Source organism: Acomys minous (genome assembly GCF_964271855.1).
Source record: "Acomys minous genome assembly, chromosome: 11".
Lineage (NCBI taxonomy): Eukaryota > Metazoa > Chordata > Mammalia > Rodentia > Muridae > Acomys > Acomys minous.
Window position 1 is genome coordinate 46,943,260 of NC_140492.1, and position 20,511 is coordinate 46,963,770.

At 40.6% G+C, this 20,511-nt stretch overlaps 2 protein-coding genes across 20 annotated transcripts in view; both read left to right on the forward strand.

Moving 5' to 3' along the window:
* Window positions 1-4,516, forward strand: part of PHLDB2 (pleckstrin homology like domain family B member 2) — a 217,986-nt gene extending 213,470 nt beyond the window's left edge. For all 19 annotated transcript variants that reach the window (XM_084801890.1, XM_084801889.1, XM_084801876.1 and 16 more), the window contains 2 exons: window positions 2,684-2,769; window positions 3,610-4,516. In XM_084801890.1, coding sequence (XP_084658016.1) covers window positions 2,684-2,769; window positions 3,610-3,750 — 227 coding nt within the window. In that variant the 3' untranslated portion in view covers window positions 3,751-4,516. The remainder of the gene's footprint in view (window positions 1-2,683; window positions 2,770-3,609) is intronic.
* A 4,125-nt stretch (window positions 4,517-8,641) lies between these two features.
* ABHD10 (abhydrolase domain containing 10, depalmitoylase) lies at window positions 8,642-20,311 on the forward strand. Its single transcript, XM_084801896.1, has 5 exons — window positions 8,642-9,060; window positions 11,867-12,050; window positions 15,472-15,583; window positions 16,064-16,201; window positions 19,482-20,311. The coding sequence occupies exons 1-5, from the start codon at window positions 8,946-8,948 to the stop codon at window positions 19,824-19,826; spliced, it is 894 nt and encodes a 297-aa protein (XP_084658022.1). The 5' UTR covers window positions 8,642-8,945; the 3' UTR covers window positions 19,827-20,311.
* The last annotated feature ends 200 nt before the right edge of the window (window positions 20,312-20,511 follow it).

Sequence of the window (20,511 nt, forward strand, 5' to 3'; positions counted from 1 at the left end):
CATGATAAGCATTGGTCTAGCACTGGCATCTTCAGCTGCTCTTCAGCTCCCGTGTTTTGGAGTGGCTGTGGCAGCACTTAGGAAAGCATGCTCAGAATCACAGTTTGCACTGAGGGTAGGGCAGGAAACAAGAAGGTGGATAAGAGGAAACACTGTCCAAGGAGTCCAAGCCAGGACTGAGGTAGAGAAGCAGTCTGAGACCCGCACCTGTCAGTGAAGGGCTTTTGGGGTGGGCTCCAGTTAGCTCCAAAGTTGCTGGTTAGAGCAAACGCTCTGGCCCTCATAGGGGTCTGCTTTCTTACCAGGAGTCCATAAAGATCCACAGTAGCCACCTGCAGTGCAATAGGAAAGAATACAGAGCACCTGCAGTGCTTCATATGATACCCAATCTAGCATCCATCCGTCCTTACTCGGATGCTCCAATAGAGAAGAGTGAAGGGCTCCAAAGAGAGAGCATCATCATCACTCTATGATTCTCTGCTCTGCTTTGTGTCCACCAGTCATTGTGTGGTTCAGGGACCATCCCAGCTTCTGCAAGCCTCCCTCCCGTTAACCTATGCAAAAGCTCTTGCTAAACTGAAACTTTGGGTGGCTGATTTTCAGTTTTTATTTTAGATACCAAGGGTTTATTTTGGCATATTCAGAACCCTAACACCCACATTGCTAAGAAGTAAATTCCTCCCATCTCTTCTGCATTCCGAGCTGTGGAATGGCCTTGGGTAGATGCTGCCAATTTGACCCTGTTCACAGCTGCCAGTCATCAGCTATGTGTGCTCTTGGGCCTACCCTGGTCCCTTTCCCAAACACCCACAAGCACAGGCATAGATCAGTCCCCAACCACTCACCATGTAGCCTTGACCCTACAAAAGCCACATCCCCTTAGGGATATGCAAACATGAATGCTAAAAGCTTTAAAGAACACTAGCTGCTGCAAGCCCCACCCCCTCCCCGTTATGCATGACCTTGGATTTTGTACTTGGCTGTTTTAAGAGAGCCTCTATAGAGGACAGGCATAGAAATCTGCCTGTAAATTGCTGAGCGAATGCTACTGAAAGCGATAGTGAATCGAAGGGTCTCATCCACATATGGCCTGTGAGCTGGTGCCTCAGCTCACAGTGCGGCTCATGTTTTTCAGGGTGCATTCTCCCAGATGAAACAAAACGTCACTCCCCCGCCCCCATCCCCCGCTTTTCTTCCTGACATTTACTTTCCTCTACAGATTTTTATCTTACATCTGTTGTGAGCAAACAACGATGAACTGCAGGATCTTTTCCAAGAAATGTTTGAAAGACACACTGACCTTCTCTGTCAACTGACTGTGGGTGGAGTCCACTGAGTGCAATATTAGTTAAAGCGATATTATGCAAGGAAAAGCAAAAACAAACACACACAGCTATGGCCCCTGGACAGTTAGTTTTGTTAGAAAAGAGTGAGTTTATATGCAAACCAAAGATATGGGCCTGTGTCTAGGCCAGAGTTCACAAACCAGCTCTGTATTACTAATGGGGAAAGGAAGGCATTCACTCAGTAAAAATATTAAAATTCAATGATATTTACTTAAGGAATAAATCTCTTTCCTGTCTCCTGTTCTGGCTTCCCACAGTAAAGCCTAAAATAGATTGTTTTATGTCTCATTCTGTACACACATAACACAACACACACATACACACGAACACCCACACATGTACACATACAATTTGATTTTCCTCTTATACCAGGGCTAAAAATCCTCATGGTCTTGGATTGTTAGGTTAAAGCTTGAAACACGAGTTATGTTCCTAATTGCTTTTACACAGTTTGAGTCCAGAGTTATTCAGTCTGCTTGTGTCACATCACGGAACATGCTTTCTTGTGAGTGAGTGTGGACACCCTCGCTCATTTCAGCAGCTACACTGATTCCACCATGTGGCCGGCCTATCACTTGGTCTCTAAAAACTCAAGCACACCCTCGGCAGCCGAATCTTGGCCAACACATCCAGAGCAGCTGTGGCACGTGGCTAGAACTTGCACCATAAGTTTTGACGTGAAACTGAAGGAGAGGGTCTGTGCACCTTTAGCTGTGTTGTTTTTCTAGCTGCCTTCTGAAGGGGGCTCCACCTCTTCCATGTTTCTACCAATAGCTCCTGACCATGGCTTCCCTGCTCCTCATACAATCACCCTCAGAAAACAGTGGCTTAACAGGGCACAGAGTGGTGTAATTGGTTTGTTGTTTCAGTTGCTGTTGTGTTTTGCCTTTTAATCTCAGCGCTCAGCAGGCTGAGGCCGGCTTGTGAGTGTGAGGCTAGCCTGGTCTACGTAGTGAGTTCTAGGATAACCATGGCTATGTAGAAAAAGACCCTGCCTCAAAATTAATTAATTAATTAATTAGAAATAAACAAAGCATTAAGCTTGTTCTTTGACAGTTTCAAACATGTGTAAGATGTATGCCGATTGCTTCTGTACTCACCCTGCCTTACCTCCTTCCAACCCCTGTTGAGTTTAACCAGAGCCCTCTGTGTAAGCATGAGCTTGAAGCTTTCCATCCGAGCCTGGAGGACTCACCTGGGTTATGCCATTAACCCTAGGTTATCTGAGATAATGTAAATGATAGATAAATATTTTAATGAGGGTAATTAATCATGGAATTATATTCTCTGCTGTTGATTGCTGGCTATGAGGTGATTAGCACTCATTTATCTTCCAGACAAGCATGAGGCTAAATTAAAAGGAGTGATATATTTTCAAGCCATCGAAGAAGTGTATTATGATCACCTCAAGAATGCTAATAAGGTAGGTATCAACTTCCAAAGTATCTGCAACTTTTTTTTTTGTTTTTTTGTTTTTTTTGTTGTTGTTGTTGGCATAGGGGTGGGGCACCTAGGACCTTTTGTATTCTAGGCAACTCTTTTATCCTCTGCCCCCTTTCATGTTCTGTCTTTGAGAAAGGGTTTCACTCTGTCGCCCGCCCCCTGCCGGCTTTGAACTTGCAATGCTCCTGCCTCTGCCTCCTTGGTAGCTGGTGTTATGAGCAGGTGCAACCATGCCTGGATAATGTCTCCAATTTAAAGCGTAATTAAGTTAGGGGAAAGGTTATTTGGGGATTGTGATTTAGAGTTTGCTTTCTCACGGGATGGAGAGATATGTTCAGAACTGTGCTGCAAGTTAAAATTGAAAATACACTAGGTGAATGATTGTTTTTTAGGGTAAAGTCCTGATGAAGTAAAGAAAGGTTCTGGATATAATGATTTTGGAGATGCCCAACAGCCACTCTGCAAGCTTTTTGGGAGGAACTATCTATTATATAGTTAGGAAGGCAAATGCTAACTTAACCAGGACCTTGAAAAGACCAAGAATAACCACTGTTATTCATTGAGCGTCTCCCAGCCATGAGACACCCAGCTTTACCAACTAGTTAATGAATCAGTGAGCCCTGCATAAGATGTCGGTAGAAAGCTGGCCCATCCTGAGGAAGGTGTGCAGAGTGGATGGAGCATTGTCATGTAGCGTAAGTAATACGTTATAGATTTATGTCAAGGGGAACGGTTAAAGCAGAAGAACTTTCACATATCTGCACTAATGTTCAGCTTTCAAAGTGTTTCTTTGACATTCTTTTCTCATTTTGAATTCCAGAGTCCTAACCCATTACTCACCTTCAGTGTCAAGACGCATGACAGAATCTACTACATGGTGGCCCCTTCCCCAGAGGCCATGCGGATCTGGATGGATGTTATAGTGACAGGAGCAGAAGGATACAGTCACTTCCTGTTGTAGTTCACTTCAGGGCAGACTCAATAGTCTCCTCCAAGAATGAAGCCATATCCAGCCTCGGATGGAAAGACCTGACAGACCCATCCCTTTAGCTGCGTGCAGAACTCTTTTTATACTGGGGAGCCTTTCACAGAAAAGAGAGAGAAAGAGAAAAAGAAAGAAAGAAAGAAAGAAAGAAAGAAAAAGAAAGAAAGAAAGAAAGAAAGAAAACAGGGCTCAGAGTGGAAGAACTGGACCCCCTATGACAAAACCAAAACCAAAACACTATTTTGATAAAAGCGTCACTTAGACACCTATTTCTTATAAACTCTTTTTTTTTTATCAGTTGATGTTGGTTAAATAAACTGAACGGTTTACACAATGTCTGTAAATATGTACTTAGAAGTATGAGATTATCTTAGCACCCTGGTCACTGTCATCAGTAATCGACTGCCTTCTTTGTAGGAAGTAGCATTTTATAAAAATAGGCAAATAATGACTTAGAAGGCAGCAGGTTTTAGACGTTTTGCCTTAATGTTTAAATACCGCACCAGAACCAAAGACTGGGTTTGACTCCTGCTTAGCTTCAGTGTTACTGTCTAAATGCTCTTTTAAATGGCATTTTGATTTGATGCTGACTCTATAGTACCTCCACCCCCACCCCCATCCCCCGCTCCTAGGACACACAGGAACAAGCTACTGTGCATATATAGTAAACCACTTTCTTAGAAGACTAAAATATCAAAAAGATTATTGTTTTAAGAAAAGAAAATAAAAATAAAAAAGAAAAGGCCATATGAGGCAGTTTTAATTAAGTAGAATATTTAGTGCAGGGTTGTAGTCTATTGAAGATTTGTCCATCCCTGGTGCTGAAAATAAAAGCAACCAGTAGCCAATTTCCTTTAGACCACCAGATTCCTCTTACTTAGGGGGGAAATCTGTCAAGTGCACCCTCACATGGCATAAATATGGCATAATCACTGCTTCACTGAAAAACAGAACAATTAAATTATCTTTTTTCTCTCAGAAGAGAACCAAAATTCAAAATAATATTCTCTATGCTATATCTTTTTATATGTATCTTTACAAGTAGCCTTTGGTTTTAGAGCTATTTTTTTTTTAATGAAATGACTTCAGGCAAGTCTCTTTTATAATCATTTTTCAAGTGCCAATTACTTTAGGTTTTGTGTTTTATATGTTTGTAAGTATGAATGAACTCTTTCCTAAAACATGCCAAATGGATAGAAGTAGAAAACTATGGTGTTACTGACTTGTAAGTGACATGATTAGACATGTGTTCATAAAGCTTTGTCAGGCCTCACTGGGTACAATTTTCAAAAAAGCTTACAGTGTACTTTTATACTTGCACACATGTTACCAATAATAAGATTTTGCAACTGGATAATGCAAGGTTTTACTTGAATAATGAGGGACAAAGATCATGACTGTAGGAGGCATTTTTTTTTTTTTTTTTTTGGTCTGTCATTTTTGCAGAGGTTCTCCTTCAGCTCTAGTGACCTAAAACATGAAAATGCAATTGCTAAATTTTGGCTGGTTGATGTAAAGATAATTTGTCTGTACTGTACTTTCTTCACAGGATAAGGGTGTTCTAATCAATTTGCATGTCATAAACCTGTTAGATATGTGTGTGTTAAATGTATGACATTTGGATTAAAGTGTTGACCTGATTTCACATTTGGAAGAAGTCCCCTCTCTCTCTCTCTCTCTCTCTCTCTCTCTCTCTCTCTCTCTCTCACAGCAATCACCTACTTGTAACAAAACAAAGGGAAGATTAGTCAGCAAAAATTAATGGTAGACTCTACATAAAGGTTGATATGTGCTAACATTATGATTGGAAAGTCACAAACTACAGTAATTGGAAGCATCCCTGGCCATATTTCTATTTACTGACAAAAGGAGGTGAACGCTGAAAAAAACCTTTCTTCTTCTTCTTCTTCTTCTTCTTCTTCTTCTTCTTCTTCTTCTTCTTCTTCTTCTTCTTCTTCTTCTCTTTTCCCATGTATTAACTATTACTGAGGTCTGCAAAAGATGAAAGAAGGTTTAATGCAAATCTCAAGGAAAGCTCTGAGGCTTTACTTGGTGGGGGCCTCTCTCTTCTGGATGTCAAGAAGAGATACTTCCTTCAAAAACATATTCTTTTACTTTGACATGCTGATGAAAAGAGCAGTGTCTAAATATGCCCTTACAGGAAACAAACTGTTCTATTTCAAGACCATTACTGTCAGGGAAAGTACTTTGACAGTGTCACAAAGCCACCTAGATTCCCAATTTGTTTTGTTGGTAAGAGTGGACTGAGAAAGTAATTCATAGGTTTCCCCCTTTCTGTGTGTAGTATTTTCTTCATTATGGCAAGTCACATGATTTTTTAAATATCCTGCTACGTATAAAGTACAAAGAGACCCTCAAAATAGGCGTGGAGACTAACAATATTTGTAATGACCAAAAATCTATGAGCATGGTTGTTGGCTGTTAAGATTACAGGAGTGGGGTAGCATTCATTGGATGTCACCTTTGCGATTCTGTTGTTTGGCTTCTATATGCGCCCTGGAGGGGAACTGGCAAAATAGCGTCACATTGGCTGTAATGCATCCTGAAATCAAATGGCTGTTTCTATGGGACTGTAAAAACTCCAATTTTGTCACTGGCCATGAAGCATACCAATAACGAGAGACATTGACAGAAAAAAAAAAAAAAACAGTTTTATTGGCACCAAGCTGCCAGGAAGAAGCAGCAGGGCTTCTGTTCAGATTCTATGGGATTTGTGGGGAGTCTCATTTTAGCACACCCACGTGGGCTGCTGGGTACTTCATGCAGTAATGACTTCTCTTTATGGGGTTTCACCCCTATCCACAGTCACTAGGAGTTCCTGTAAGCCTAAAAAGAGGAAGCACAGCTAAGACTTGTTCCTTAATGTTTTCTCTTACTTTCAATAAAAGGGGACTTTAATTAACTACTTTAGGAATGGGACATAGAGAAGTGATGCAAAATCAAAATGATTTTAGAAGAAGAAGAGGAAGAGGAGAGGAGGAGAAGAAGAAGAAGCTACTTGCTACTACTAGAAGCATGCTGACCTATTAGGTCAGCTTTAGTCATGGTACATGATTCCTATATGAGGGACACTGCTGAAGAATAAGGTATATTTTTGTCTATCTCCATCAGTCTTCTCCAGTATGTTCAACAGATCATGTTTCCAAGACTCCAAAGACATGCCTGTCTTTTTTTTTTTTTTCCCTTACTTTGGCACCAAGGACTGCTCCCAAATCTCTGAAAGAGTAGTGTCCAAATTTGCTTCTGTCATTATGATAAATGGCATGAATAGGGGCACCCTAAGGGAGAAAAGGGTTTATTTGGCTTGCTAGTTACTGATTCAACGAAGGAAAGCCAAGGCAAAAATTCACAGCTGAGGCTTGAAGCAGAGACCACCAAGGAATATTGCTTACTAGTTTGCTTCCAGTCTCACATTAACTACCTTTTTTGTACAGCCCAGACCCATCTACTAAGGGATGATACTGCCCACAGTGGCTGGGCCCTCCTACATCAAACAGAAATTAAGAATATGCCCCCACAAATGTGCCTACACGCCAATCTGTTGGATGCGGGCAATTGCCAATTGAGGTTTCCTCTTCCCAGGTGCTCAAGCTGACAAGACTAACTGAGACAAATAGTAACATGGTTTTACATAAAATTTTTCACAAAGTACAATAGTTCTAAGCAGAATGTACAACATAAAGTCTATCCTTAGTAAGACTTGAGGCCCCCAAAATTACGTTGAAGGATCTTAGAATCCAGAGACTCTTTATACTTTAATAAAGTATCACACTTTATTCAATTGTTTTTCTATTGCTATTGGTTACCTCCTACCTTGTTTTTATCTTTTAAAAAAATGGTGTTCTTGAAGGTAATACACAACCTTATGAACTCGGGTTTGAAGGGACTCAAGCCTAGCTTAAGCATGGCAAACACGGCGCTGGCAGCCCTGCCCTTCCCCGCCATTCCCTCTGCCTTGCTAAAAACCATTAGATTATGTTCCTAAAGCTAGCCACCAAGGTCTAGTCCCTTATTTGGCCACTTCCTCCTCCTGAGGCTGTTACCAAGATCCAGTTATCAGAATATTGTAGTCCAACAATCAAAAGCCCCCGTGTGGCAACCCTAATTATGCCGTCCAATCAAAATTAAATATCTCATCCTAACATGGGGTTTCCCCTTTTATCTTTATAAACCGCCATTTTCCTATGAGCCATGTCTGTCTCCTCTCTACCCAGAGGCAGCCCTTTGTTGCCCTCCCCCCCTCAGAGACAAATAGTCTTTCCCCCTCTCCCTCCTCCTCCATCTCTTGTCTTGTCTGTTACTCCCTGCCTTTGTCTCTCTGAAGCAAACAAATCTCCTTTGTGTTTAGAACTTGGTTTTGGAGTGTTTTACAGTGTTCTCTCTTCCTCCGTCTCGCTTTCTCTCTCTGGCCACCTCCTTTCCTTCTCTCCCCATGCTCATATAATAAACCTCTCAATACAATATCTGTTGTGTTGGGCATCTTTCATATTCCATATCTCATTGATATTTCAGAAAGAGTACTGGAAATTTTGTGTATTGTAATAAACACAGCCAAATTGAGAAATGGCTTTAGATTGTCACCCACCTAGCAACCACATGTGAATGAGTGTTTTCAGTATCTTTGTTTGTGGTTGCTCATTTGAATTTTTTAACAATCTGGTGAGTGGAAATTTTTGTTTGGGAGAGAGCAAAGAATGTTTGATGCAACTCCAATGAAGTGAATTTAAGATAAAGGTCGCCTCTTGGAAATCTTCCCCCATAGGCTGAAATGGAGTCATGGAAACTTGGTAATGCAAGAAGCCTAACAATTTTTGTCACAGGATTTTGGGTCCTCGGGATGATAATATGGTTTCCCATCTAGGAACGTTCAATTTGACCCTAGCTCCTCGCCGAGATTTCAGCAGCCTGCTGCAACGAAAGCCGGCCAAGGCCATCTCAATGTCACAAGCCAATTACCCTTTCCGGGAGACAGAACAACACACTGGTGAAAGAGGAACGCCGGACACCGGCCTGCGCATCCGCCTCCCGGGAGAAATAAATCCCACGTGACGCAGTTCCGTACCCTCCGCCTTCCTGCGGACTGCGCGTGCGTGACCTCGGGACCGCGCAAGCCGCGCAAGTCTGTGGCGGGCGCAGGGGCAGCTGGGAAGATGGCGGCCTGGGTACCTTGTCGGAGGTGGGGCTGGGCGGCCGTGTCCCTTGGGCAGCACCGAGGCCTGAGCGCATCACTAGCTCGGAAGTCTCCGCGGGCATGGTGGCTCCCAGGTTAGTGAAGGGAAGGAGGGGGACTCTGGCTCTTTCGAACGCCCGGCAGTCGGCCTGTGTCCGCCGAGAGCCGGCTTGGCGCTCCATTCAAAACTGCTCTGTGGCTTTCTCAGCACCCTGAATGCTTGTGGGGAGGGCAGAGAGACTGCGTTCTGCTGAGGCCCTGGGGTGTTCTTGGAGGTCCTCGTTAGCGTTTTACACTGCTATTTAAGGAGCGCCCGCGTTCTCTGAATCAAACGTCAAGACCAGAAAAGAAAAATTGCTGTGCATTTAATGTATTTGGCTATTAGCTGCTTCTAGCGCTTTACATATCCTTACGTTGTTAAATGCTCTGCTCTGCCTATCGTTGACCCAAGGAAACATACAGTATGAAGGCATGTTCTTTGTACATGCAGTTGTCATCTTTAGGCCTAATATCTGGGGTTATGTCTTCTTCTTCTTTTTCAAAGAACTGTAATTACTCTACAATGGGTACTAAGATTTGGATTAGTAATATTATGTACATAGAATACATGATTTGTATATATGTGTAGTTATCGTTGTGTGATATCGCTGGTGTGCTTTTCACACCTTGTCATGCAGATATTAGATAGCTGTGTAGTGCTTGGAATAGTAATGTCATTATATAAATTAACATGGTTAGTTTTTTAAAAAAAGTATTAATCAGTTTAACTTAATTGCACACATAGTAATAATAATAATAATAATAATAATAATAATAATAATAATAATAATAATATAGCCCCAGAAGAGTATAGTATGTTGTTTCATTAACAAGAGTAAAATACTACTTTATCTCCTAGCAGTATTCATTAACGATGTGTGTATCAGGCTTTGAGCTAATCCTTATTATATAAAGATGATTTATAGATTGAACGTTGAATCTGTTGTTTTTATAACTCACAAACATAAAATCTAGTTAGCTTCCTTGGATGAAACTTACTTGTTGGGAGGTAGTGCCTGCAAGGGGATAAAAAGATTACTTGAGTGTTTAATTAAGGAAATAGGAAATGAACAATGTTGCTGATACAGTCTACTGACCAACATAAACTGGTCCCCAGTTGCCCTGTTTTCCACCAAGTTTTAAACTTGGTGTATTTTTCCACACACTGAAACTTTGAATCTGGTTGACACAAATAAGGGATGGCTTTAAAGCTTTCCAGTCTTGGTGTATATTTGGAGAGTGTGTGTGGTTTGTGGGGTGATTGTGAGACAGGTTTTCACTATATAACTTCTGTCTCTACTACAACTCATTGTACAGAACAGGGTGACCTGGAACTTGTGGAGGTCCCCTTCTGCCTCTTGTGGGTTGTAGTTATGGGGGTACACTATCACACTAGACTCTCTACCCATTTTTTAAAAATAAACTGAACAAATTCAAAGTGAGGAAAATGTTACCAGTACACATGGGAGAGTCCCCGAAACTTTCACTAGCAACATGAAGACTGTTTAATATTTTTTTTTTTAAATGAGGGCTAGTGAGGATGGCTCAGCAAGTAAAGGCACTTACCACCAGGACTGGCACCCTGGATCCATAAGGTGGGGGGTGGGCGGGTGGGGAGGAGAACCATATTCTCAGCTCCTCATGTAGACACAGCATGTGTATACGTTCACTATAATTTAAAAGTTTTAAAGAATAAGATAAAGGATTTGCTGCTCCAGAACTTTACTATTCAGGAGTGTTCAAGCCTGTCTTTGGAAGGAAGAAAGTGTAATTTTTTTAAAAAGTATTTTTATGCCCCTGATCTTTTTCAAGATCAAGTGTTGCTTTTATACTGAGGGAGGGGCGGCAATAAAACAGTGAAATGGAGTAGTCTTGTAAGAGTTGTCATTTGACCTGCCACATTTAAATAACCCTAAGATCTGTGAATCGAGCCAACAGAAGTAAACATTAATTGCAGAGTTATAGAAGTATTTTTCCAAGCATGATACTTGATGCATTTTATTTATTTAATTTTTTTTTTGCGAGGTTTTTTGAGACAGCATTTTTCTGTGTAGCCTTGGCTGTCCTGAACTCATTTTGTAGATCAGGCTGGCCTCGAACTCAGACATTTGTCTGCCTCTGCCTCCCTGAGTGCTGGAATTACAGGTGTGCACCACCCTGTCCAGCTCTCAGGCTTATTTTCGAAGGAAAAGCCTTTTGAAACCAGATTTGGTAGGAAATTATGGCGGGTGACCTTACTGGGGAGGATTGCTCAGTGGTAATCCGATCAAAGAGTCTGGCAGTTGGGGTCCCATTCCTTCCTTTCTAAATAGTTTCACAGCTCGTGATTATTTTACCTCAGCTTCCCAAGACCTTGGATTGCAGGTGCCTGCCACCTTGCCAGTTCCCCTTTAAAATAATTTTCTAAAGGCAGAGGAAGCAAAACAACAAAAACAAAACCCGAAAAACAAAAACACACATGCACTTCTTTCTTCCCACTCATCTGGCCAAAAGTAGAAAACATGGAATTCCTCAAACATTGTTAAAACAGAAAGGCTTCAGTGATGCATTTAAATTAAATGTTAATTGCTACTGTTTAGGGTGATCATGTGGCTCCGACATGAAGATATTTTTTGATGAGTCTCTGTCTTATGTTTCACTGAAATTTCTACCTCGTGTATTTTGGAAGAGTATGATTGGGCCTTGCTCTAAAAAGGTAAAAATTTTTGATGGAACTTTAAAACTAAAACTCTCACGCTTGAAGCCTGTTTTGAGTTTCTTTTTCTATCAAGTGCAGTGAGTTAAAGTTAAAATTTGAAAATATTTGTGAGTTTTCCAAATATAATTTTCAAACTGTAATTCATGCTTTTTGTATTTGTTTAGCTTGCAGACAAAAGTCATCACTCGCTTTCCTTAACCGACCAGACCTTCCAAACCTGGCTTATAAGAGGCTAAAAGGCAAAAGCCCAGGAATTATCTACATCCCTGGCTATCTTTCTAATATGAATGGGGAAAAGGCACTGGCAGTTGAGGAGTTTTGCAAATCTCTAGGTCACGCCTATATAAGGTAGGAACAATACATTTCAGAGATTATATTGCCATTTAGCATTGTAGTAGAGCCAATTGAAGTAAATGCCAACATTTTAATAGATGAATTTATTTTCATAGTGTACAGTCTTTGACCTTGTGGTTTATAGTCTTTGGGGTGTTTGTGGCGTGCTGCATAGAAGAGAGTGTCGTAAGGTAGCTAGCCTCTTAGTGCTTTAGATGCAGTAATCCGCCTGGCGAAAAGAAATACACTTGCCGGGTTTCTTGTGATCTCTTCTGGTTATGAGTTTCCCACTGGAGACATAGGGCTTACTTCATCGATGGTCATTACTTTCCAAAATTGGTGTTTATGGCTGAGAGTATAGGGTAGCTCAGGGGTAGAACATGCCTTTAGCACAAAATCCTGGACTCAGTCCCCAGCACATCCCCCCCCACACACACACACAGAAGTTTTAAAAAGTAATGTAATATTGTGAATTGATACTATATAGTTTACATTTCTGTTTTCTTTCTCCTTATATAATCTGAATGTGTGTGAGCATAAACAAAGATGGGGAGTGTTAGTTAAATCTTAATTTTATATTTCTTCTTTTTCTTTCTGATATTTTAATAAAAATGTATTCCTGTGACAAAATTGTTACATTTATCAATGTATTTTTTGATATTTTAATTTTAAGACGGGAATATGGTTCAGTAGGGAAAGCACTGGCATGAGATTGAAGAAAGAGAACCAGGCGTGGTGGCACACCCCTTTAATCCTAGCACTTAGGAGGCAGAAGCAGGCGGATCGCTGTGAGTTCGAGGCCAGCCTGGTCTACAAAGATACTCCAAGACAGCCAAGGCTACACAGAGAGACCCTGTCTTGAAAAAGAAAAACAAAAAAAGATTGAAGAAATAAGAATTGAAGTTTTCAGTAGGTAATGAAACAAGTCTGTAATACATAGCAGATAAAAGTTTGTCATCCAGTAAGACAAGGCTGGATAATTTCTGAGTTCTTTTCCAGCACTAACAGCCTGAACATCTAGTGGTTTCACTTATAGTCACTCAGTAGTTCTAGAAACCACAGCTACTTATATATCTTTTAGATAATATCTATTTAATATAGTTGCAGGAATTATATCATTAAGGTGGATTTAGTGTCATTTCTTGTATCAGATTAGCAAAATTATTTCATTTTCTACACTTGATCTTAGCCAAAAGGCTGAGAAGCAATTCATTTTCTTTCACTTTAAAATCTCTTGACTTGTTTTGAAGACTAGAACTAAATAATATATTAAGGGTTGTAAAATATTGTACTTGGCCTTAAGCAAGGGTTGGAAACACTTGCTGGTTATTAGGCAGAGGTACCCATCAGAATGTGATTTGAAAGAATCACATAAGGTGAGAGATGGCTGGAGAGATGTCTCAGAGGTTAGGAGCACTGTCTGCTCTTCCAGAGGTCCTGAGTTCAATTCCCAGCAACCACATGGTGGCTCACAACCATCTATACTGAGATCTGGTGCCCTCTTCTAGGCTGTAGGTGATACATGCGGACAGAACACTGTGTACGTAAGGTAAGAGACACTAAGGAGGGAAGTGATGGACAAGGCTTTACAAAGGAACTCTGGGGAAAAAGATTTGGATAGAAAGGCAGTGCTATCTATGGAGAGAGACCACTGAGGAGAACATTCAAAATAATCAGAAATATTGCTGTCATTGCTTCTTTGTCTAAAAAATAGTTTTAATAAGGAAATCAGCATTTTTAGGGCTAGGGATATGGCTCAGTGAACAAAGCACTTTCTGTGCAGGAGTCAGAGCTCTACCCAGCCCATGTAAAGCTTGATGGGGTGGCTGCCCACCTGCAATCCCAGCATTTGGGAGACCATGAAAGGGACCCTAAGCAAGTGGCTTAGTCATACCAGCTGCAACAGTGTGAGAGCCTCAGGCTCAGGGAGAGACCCTATACTGCGTATAAGGTGGAGAGCAATCGGAGAAAATATTTGATGTCAGTCTCTGGCCCCTACAAACACATGTACATGTACCTGTACCACATACATACATGCGCCCCTCACATATGGAAATATATATACGTACACATACACCACAGTACATATAAAAAATAGAAAACATTATTTTACTGGTTCGTGAATTTCATTTGAGCTGTAGCAGTTCCAGCTATATGTAGTTTGCTGCATATTTGATGCTATATAAAGATGCATTTATACACAAAGGTCTTTCACGACAAGATTCTTTAAGTTCTTTCTGTGTAGCAGCCTTCCAGATTCAGTGTGTGTAGACATGATTCTGTGTGAACATGACCATGCATGTGTATGTGTAGAAGCCAGGAGACAACGTTGGTTGTTGTTTTTCAGGAGTCATCCACCTTATTATCAGAGACAGGGTTTCTCTCCCTTGTTTGAAGCTTGTGAAGTAGGCTAGACTGGCTGGCCAGGGAGCCCCTGATGCACCTATGTCTGCCTCTTCAGGACAGTACTGAATGAGGGAAGTTCACCAACTGAAGTGATGTGACCTAAGGACTGACTAGGACTTAGGTCAGGAAACGAAGACTTTCTAGGCACTAGAATACCATGCAAAAGCTCACAGGTAGAAAGGGTTTGGCCAGGAATTGGGAGTGGTGAAGGACCGCTGGAGATTTGATAATTGGTGGCCATGATAGAATACTTTCTAACTTTTTGAATTGGGACTTGAAAGAGAGGTAAAATTTAGAGATTAGACAGATTCTGAGCTTGGATCCCTAGGAAAAAGTGGGAGGGGGAGTTCACATGACTTATATTCTTGTCAGCAATAAGTGCTATGAAGAAAATTAAGCAGTAGGGGAGTGCAGAACTGAGAAAGAAGCACAGTGTCAGCATTGGGGTAGGCAGAGGCAGCTTTGCTCACGTACAGTGTTTGAGCTAAAAGACAGGATGAGGTGAGGGCTGTCTCACGGCTGTTTGGAGAAGGAAGCACGGCGGGTGGAGGTGAACGTTCATGGTGCAGGAACGGGGATGGCGCGTAGCTATAGTTTCAAGAATGAAAGTGAGAATTTACTTGGGAGGGAAAGAGATCACTGAGAAATGAGGCCAGGGAAGTACGGGAAGGGCTTTGAGTTCCATTAAGAACACAAGCATGCATGGTGTGGTACTTCATTTAAAAGGATCATTCTGGCTATGAGTGAAAGAAACGAGAAGACACTTAGACGACTGCTGCAGCGTTCTAGGTGAGATGCAGCTTGGACTAAGCTGGCCACAGTAAAGCCTGTAAGGAAGGGATTGACAGGCCAGGCACTTGAAAGCTAAACCAGGAGGACTTAAGAAAATACATGTTGACTGGTGTTTTACTGTACTTTAGTCACTATAACAATAAAAAAATGTCCTACTTTGCTTTAAAATCAAAGAAGCAAGTATGAACATATTTGTTCATGCAAACACTTAGGTATAAATATATATTTTCCCTTCCAGGTTTGACTACTCAGGAGTTGGAAGCTCAGATGGTAACTTAGCAGAATGCACAGTGGGGAAATGGAGAAAGGATGTACTTTCTATACTTGATGATGTCGCTGAAGGACCACAGGTAACTGCTTTTGTTAAGCAGAGTGATTTCTGACTCAAGCAGTATTTATTTGTTTCTTTAGGTGTGGCAATTGATAATATTTTGTTAGTTTTGCTAAGTTTGATTTTGATGAATAATTTTGATTTAAAATTGTCCTCTTTTTACTTTCTAATAAGCAATAACACATTGAAAAAAGTTTGTTTATATAATTCTATATTTTAAGTATAATGGCATTGAAGAGGCAGACAGACCTCTGAGTTAAAGACCAGTCTGGTCTACAAACTGAGTTCCAGGACAGCAAGGTCTATGCAGGAGAAACCTGTCTTTTAAAAAAAAAAGTTAATTATAATTGATTTTACTTTGTGTTACATATTAAAAGTTTAAGAGTCTAGGATCTACATGGATGTGAAAGATAAAGTCCATACATATATTTCTATTAAACGATCCCCTTTATAGATTAGTAGGAGAGTCCTCTTTGAAAACATTCATGTTTGCTTTTAGATACTGGTTGGCTCTAGCCTTGGTGGATGGCTCATGCTGCATGCTGCAATTGCACGGCCAGAAAAGGTCATAGCTCTTATTGGTATAGCTACTGCTGCAGACGGGCTGGTGAAACACTTCCGTTCACTTCCGGTTGAGGTAAGTCCTGGTCCATCTAGTACTTCCTAACATTTTTCTGCCTTCTCTCTGCCTCTGACTTATTACAGCGACCCATCTTTTATCGTCACTGCCCTTTTGCTCCATCTTGCTTCCTTTTCTCATGCCTCTTTCTAAACATCCTGCCAAACACATGAGCCACGCCAGCAAAGTCATGCTTTACACTTTCTGTTTAAGCTATATTTTCTTTATTTCATTTGCCTAATGGGATTCTGTATCACAGTCTCCTTTACTCCGTTTGTGGTGTGTGAGTAGTACCTGTCCTTACGTCATGTGAGACTAGACTAAGTAGGTGGGGAACTACTGCTTTTAGCCTGAGTGTAGATGTAACATTCTCTAGGCAACCATCATCAGTTAGTCAGAGTTAGCTTACAAGAGGTAGAAGTTATTTTTTCTCACTCAGTTGCTTGGTTAGTATTCTTTTCTACTAACTATTGTCTTACAGCAAAAGAAATGAAGTTTCTGAACTATCTGGGAAGACAACTTTTTTTTAAAGCTCTGATTGGATATATGTTTAGGTGGTATCCTGATTAGAGTTTCTATTGCTGTGATAAAAACACTATGACCAAAAGCAAGTTGGTAGGGGAAAGGGTTTATTTCACTTAGACTTCCACATCATGGTCCATCATTGAAGGAAGTCAGAGCAGGAGGTGATGCAGACACCATGGAAAGTGTTGCTTACTGCCTTGCTCCTCATGGCTTGCTCAGCCTGTTTTCTTATGGAAGTCAGGACCCCCAGCCCAGGGGTGGTACTACCCACAAGAGGCTGGGAGCTCCTCCATCAATCACTAATTAAGAAAACACCTTATAGACTTCCTCACAGCCCTATCTTATGGAAGCATTTTCTTAATTGAGGTTCCCATCTCTCACATGACTTTAGATTGTGTCAGGTTGACATAAAACTATCCAACACAGACAGTGTAGTTACCTGCAGAGACAATGAAATGAGCAGTATCTGTGTTTCTATGCATTCATGAGCACTGGAGTTAAGATACCAGATCCCATGGAACAAGTCAGGTGTTCCCTCAAACACCCACAGGCCCAGCTCCAAGGGGAGGAAGCAGGGGATCACTCAGGCTTGATGGTTTCCTGTCTAGCTGAGAAAGCAGCATCAAGGTGGGGGGGGGGGGGATTGAGTGGAGAATGATAGAGCAAGACCCCTATGCCCCTCCTCTGGCCTTCATGTGTGTGCTTATTGGTACACACACCCTCAAATCAGTGTGCATGTAGTCATACAGACACATACATAAGCAACACATAATTTTTATTTTTTTGAAAAGCAAATCAGCAATGGACAGTGTTCCTGAGAAATGTTACCTGAGGTTGTGGACACTGATGCACACAAATTTACCTCCTGAGAGTCCTCATATTATTTCCTGTGAGAGCTAAAGCTACAAAGGTGGCCTTTCCTGTACGCATGCCTGCATGTCCCTGTGCTGATGTCTAGATTTCTTTCACTTTTCCCCCTCAACCATAGCTCCTCAGTGTTTGTGTTTTCTCTACTATTTCTTTATGAACTTGAAACTTTGACCCTTGCTTCATCCTCTTGACTCACCAATACAATGCTTTTCATGATAGGACATTTTCTCAAGAAAACTTTCTCAAAAATGTGCACTTTTTTTTCCGCGTGTGTAACTATATTGGTCAGCATGTGGGTAAGGTGAACATTAAAAATCAAATACAAGGTCTCTTAGGTAGAGTTTGTACTGCTGTAATAAAACTCTATGACTAAAAGCAATTTAGGGAAGAAAGCTTTTGTCTGATCCTGTGACTTACTGGGGGAGTAAGGCAGAACACGAACTATAGGCAGGAGCTGAAGCAAAAGCCAAGGAGAAATTCTACTCACTGACTTGTTCTTGGTTTGCTCCTCCTGCTTTCTTACACAATCCAGGACCACCTACCTAGGTATGGCACCACCCACATCAGTCATTAATCAAGGAAAAAAAAAAAACTCAAAAAGATGCCTGTATGTCAGTATTAGGTATTTTCTCAATTGACAGTCCTCTTTCCAAATGCCTCTAGCTTGTGTCAGTCTGACATAAATCTGAGCAGCATTGGAGGAAAACACAAGGACACTAGGAGCACTACCTCCCCATTAGCCACTAGCCCTAAGGTGGACAGAGAGGCCTAGAGCGGGTGTCAGATCCCGTGGAGCTGGAGTTAAAGGAGACAGTGAGGTGTCTGTCCAGTGGGAGGTCTGGGAACCCAGCTAAGCCTGGTGCAAGAGTGATGAGCCATCCCTCCAGCCGGGAAATTACATTTTTTAATTAGAAAAAGATTGAAGGCATGTAGTTACAATCTACCAAAAAAATCCTCAAAAATGTGTTCATGTTTCATTTCATTGGAATCTAGAACTGATATTATTGTTTAGTTTCACGAAGCATTTCTAAGGCTTTTTTTGTTATCCAAACCAATAAATTCTCATCCCAGTGATGCTGACAGGTAAAAGCTATGCACTTTGAAAAACTTTCTCTTACTTGGTGGCGGTAGCACACACCTTTAATCCCAGCACTTGGGAGGCAGAGGCAGGTGGATCTCTGTGAGTTCAAAGACAGCCTGGTCGACAAAGTGAGTTCCAGGACAGCCAGGGCTACACAGAGAAACCCTGCCTTAAAAAACTAATAATAATAGTAATAGTAATAGTAATAATAATAATAATAATAATAATAATAATAATAATAATAATAAAACAGCAACTTTCTACCTAAAATTACATAAGTGCATAAGTAATTGTTTTTTAAATTAAAAAAAAATTCTAAGCTTTGGTTTATCTTCCCTTCCATCTTGCCTTTCATTTGGGGTAAAGCAGAACTTGACCTAAGAACTTGTATGCTAGAGAGATCTGAGTGTGCTTGTTCCTAAAATCCTTTCTGTGTTTGGCCTCTGAATATGATGTATATAACTATAAGCCTTAATACTTTCCTTTGTGAAAGTAGATTAGTTACAGAATCATTACCAGGATTCTATGAAATAATATGTATAATGTACCTTGCATGTAGTAATTAATTTTTGGAATATGGGTCTGTCTGACCTAGAACTTATACTGACTCTGTAGAGCAGGTTGCTGTCAAAGTGACAGATCCACCTGCCTCTGCCTCAAGAATGCTGGGATGAAAGGCTTTCACCCCGCCTGGTTCAGTTTTTGATGATCATTGTTTTTGTACTTGTGTTGCCTCTGTCTTCTGACTTGAGGACTGCCTCTCAGATTCTTCGGCTCTGCTACAGGGGTTGTTTATATGTGTGCTTTTATCTTCCCCACTAGGTGCAAAAGGATGTAGAAATGAAAGGCGAGTGGATCTTGACATCTAAATACAGCAAGGAAGGATTTTACCACATTCCATACAGTTTCATTAAAGAAGCAGAGCACCACTGCTTGTTACACAGCCCCATTCCTGTGGCCTGTCCCATACGGTTGCTGCATGGCATGAAGGATGACGTAGTTCCTTGGCACACGTCCCTGCAAGTTGCTGATCGAGTAGTCAGCCCAGATGTAGATATCATCCTGCGGAAACACAGTGGTCACAGGATGAAGGAAAAAGCTGATATTCAACTGCTTATTTGCACTATTGATGACTTGATTGACAAGCTTTCAACTACAGTTAACTAGAATCACATTTGTGATTGGTTTACATTCTAATGCATCTGGAAGATTGAAAGAATGGTAGTAAATCAAAGATCCAGATACTTTAGGGTTTTTCCTCTTACTTCTAGTTTGTAAATATCAATACCCAGTAAGTATTTAATGATGTCTTTGCACAAATACACAAATTGTGACAAAAGTATTAGCTGCTGTTTAGAAATTCTGTCCTTCCTCTTTGATATATTTCCCATTAAAATAGCACCTATTTTTTTTATCACAGAGATGTTTACCTTTCTTATGTATACATTAGCTGTGCCAGCTCTTAATTGTGTTCCTGGCTACCACAAAAAAGCTTGAATATTTTTGTTTGTTTAGTACCATTATATATGGAAGTTTGTAAAAATTCTGATTTTAAAATGAAATTCACAAAATAGAGGAATATGTTTATTGAAATAAATTTGAAATGAATCTCAAAATGTCTGGAGCATAATAAAGTTGAAAAAAAATGAGGATATCATGCTATATTTGAAACTAAAATTACCAGTTAATTTTTTTAAAGGTTAAGTTTTATAGTGATGTAAAAGATATTTCTAAACTTTGTTATTTAGGGGAGTCTTTGCATTTTTTAAATTTTTTACATTTATGTATAAAATAATAGGTATAGCAGTCTCTAACACCTGTACAATTTTGTCTTCACTCATATACATCCCAC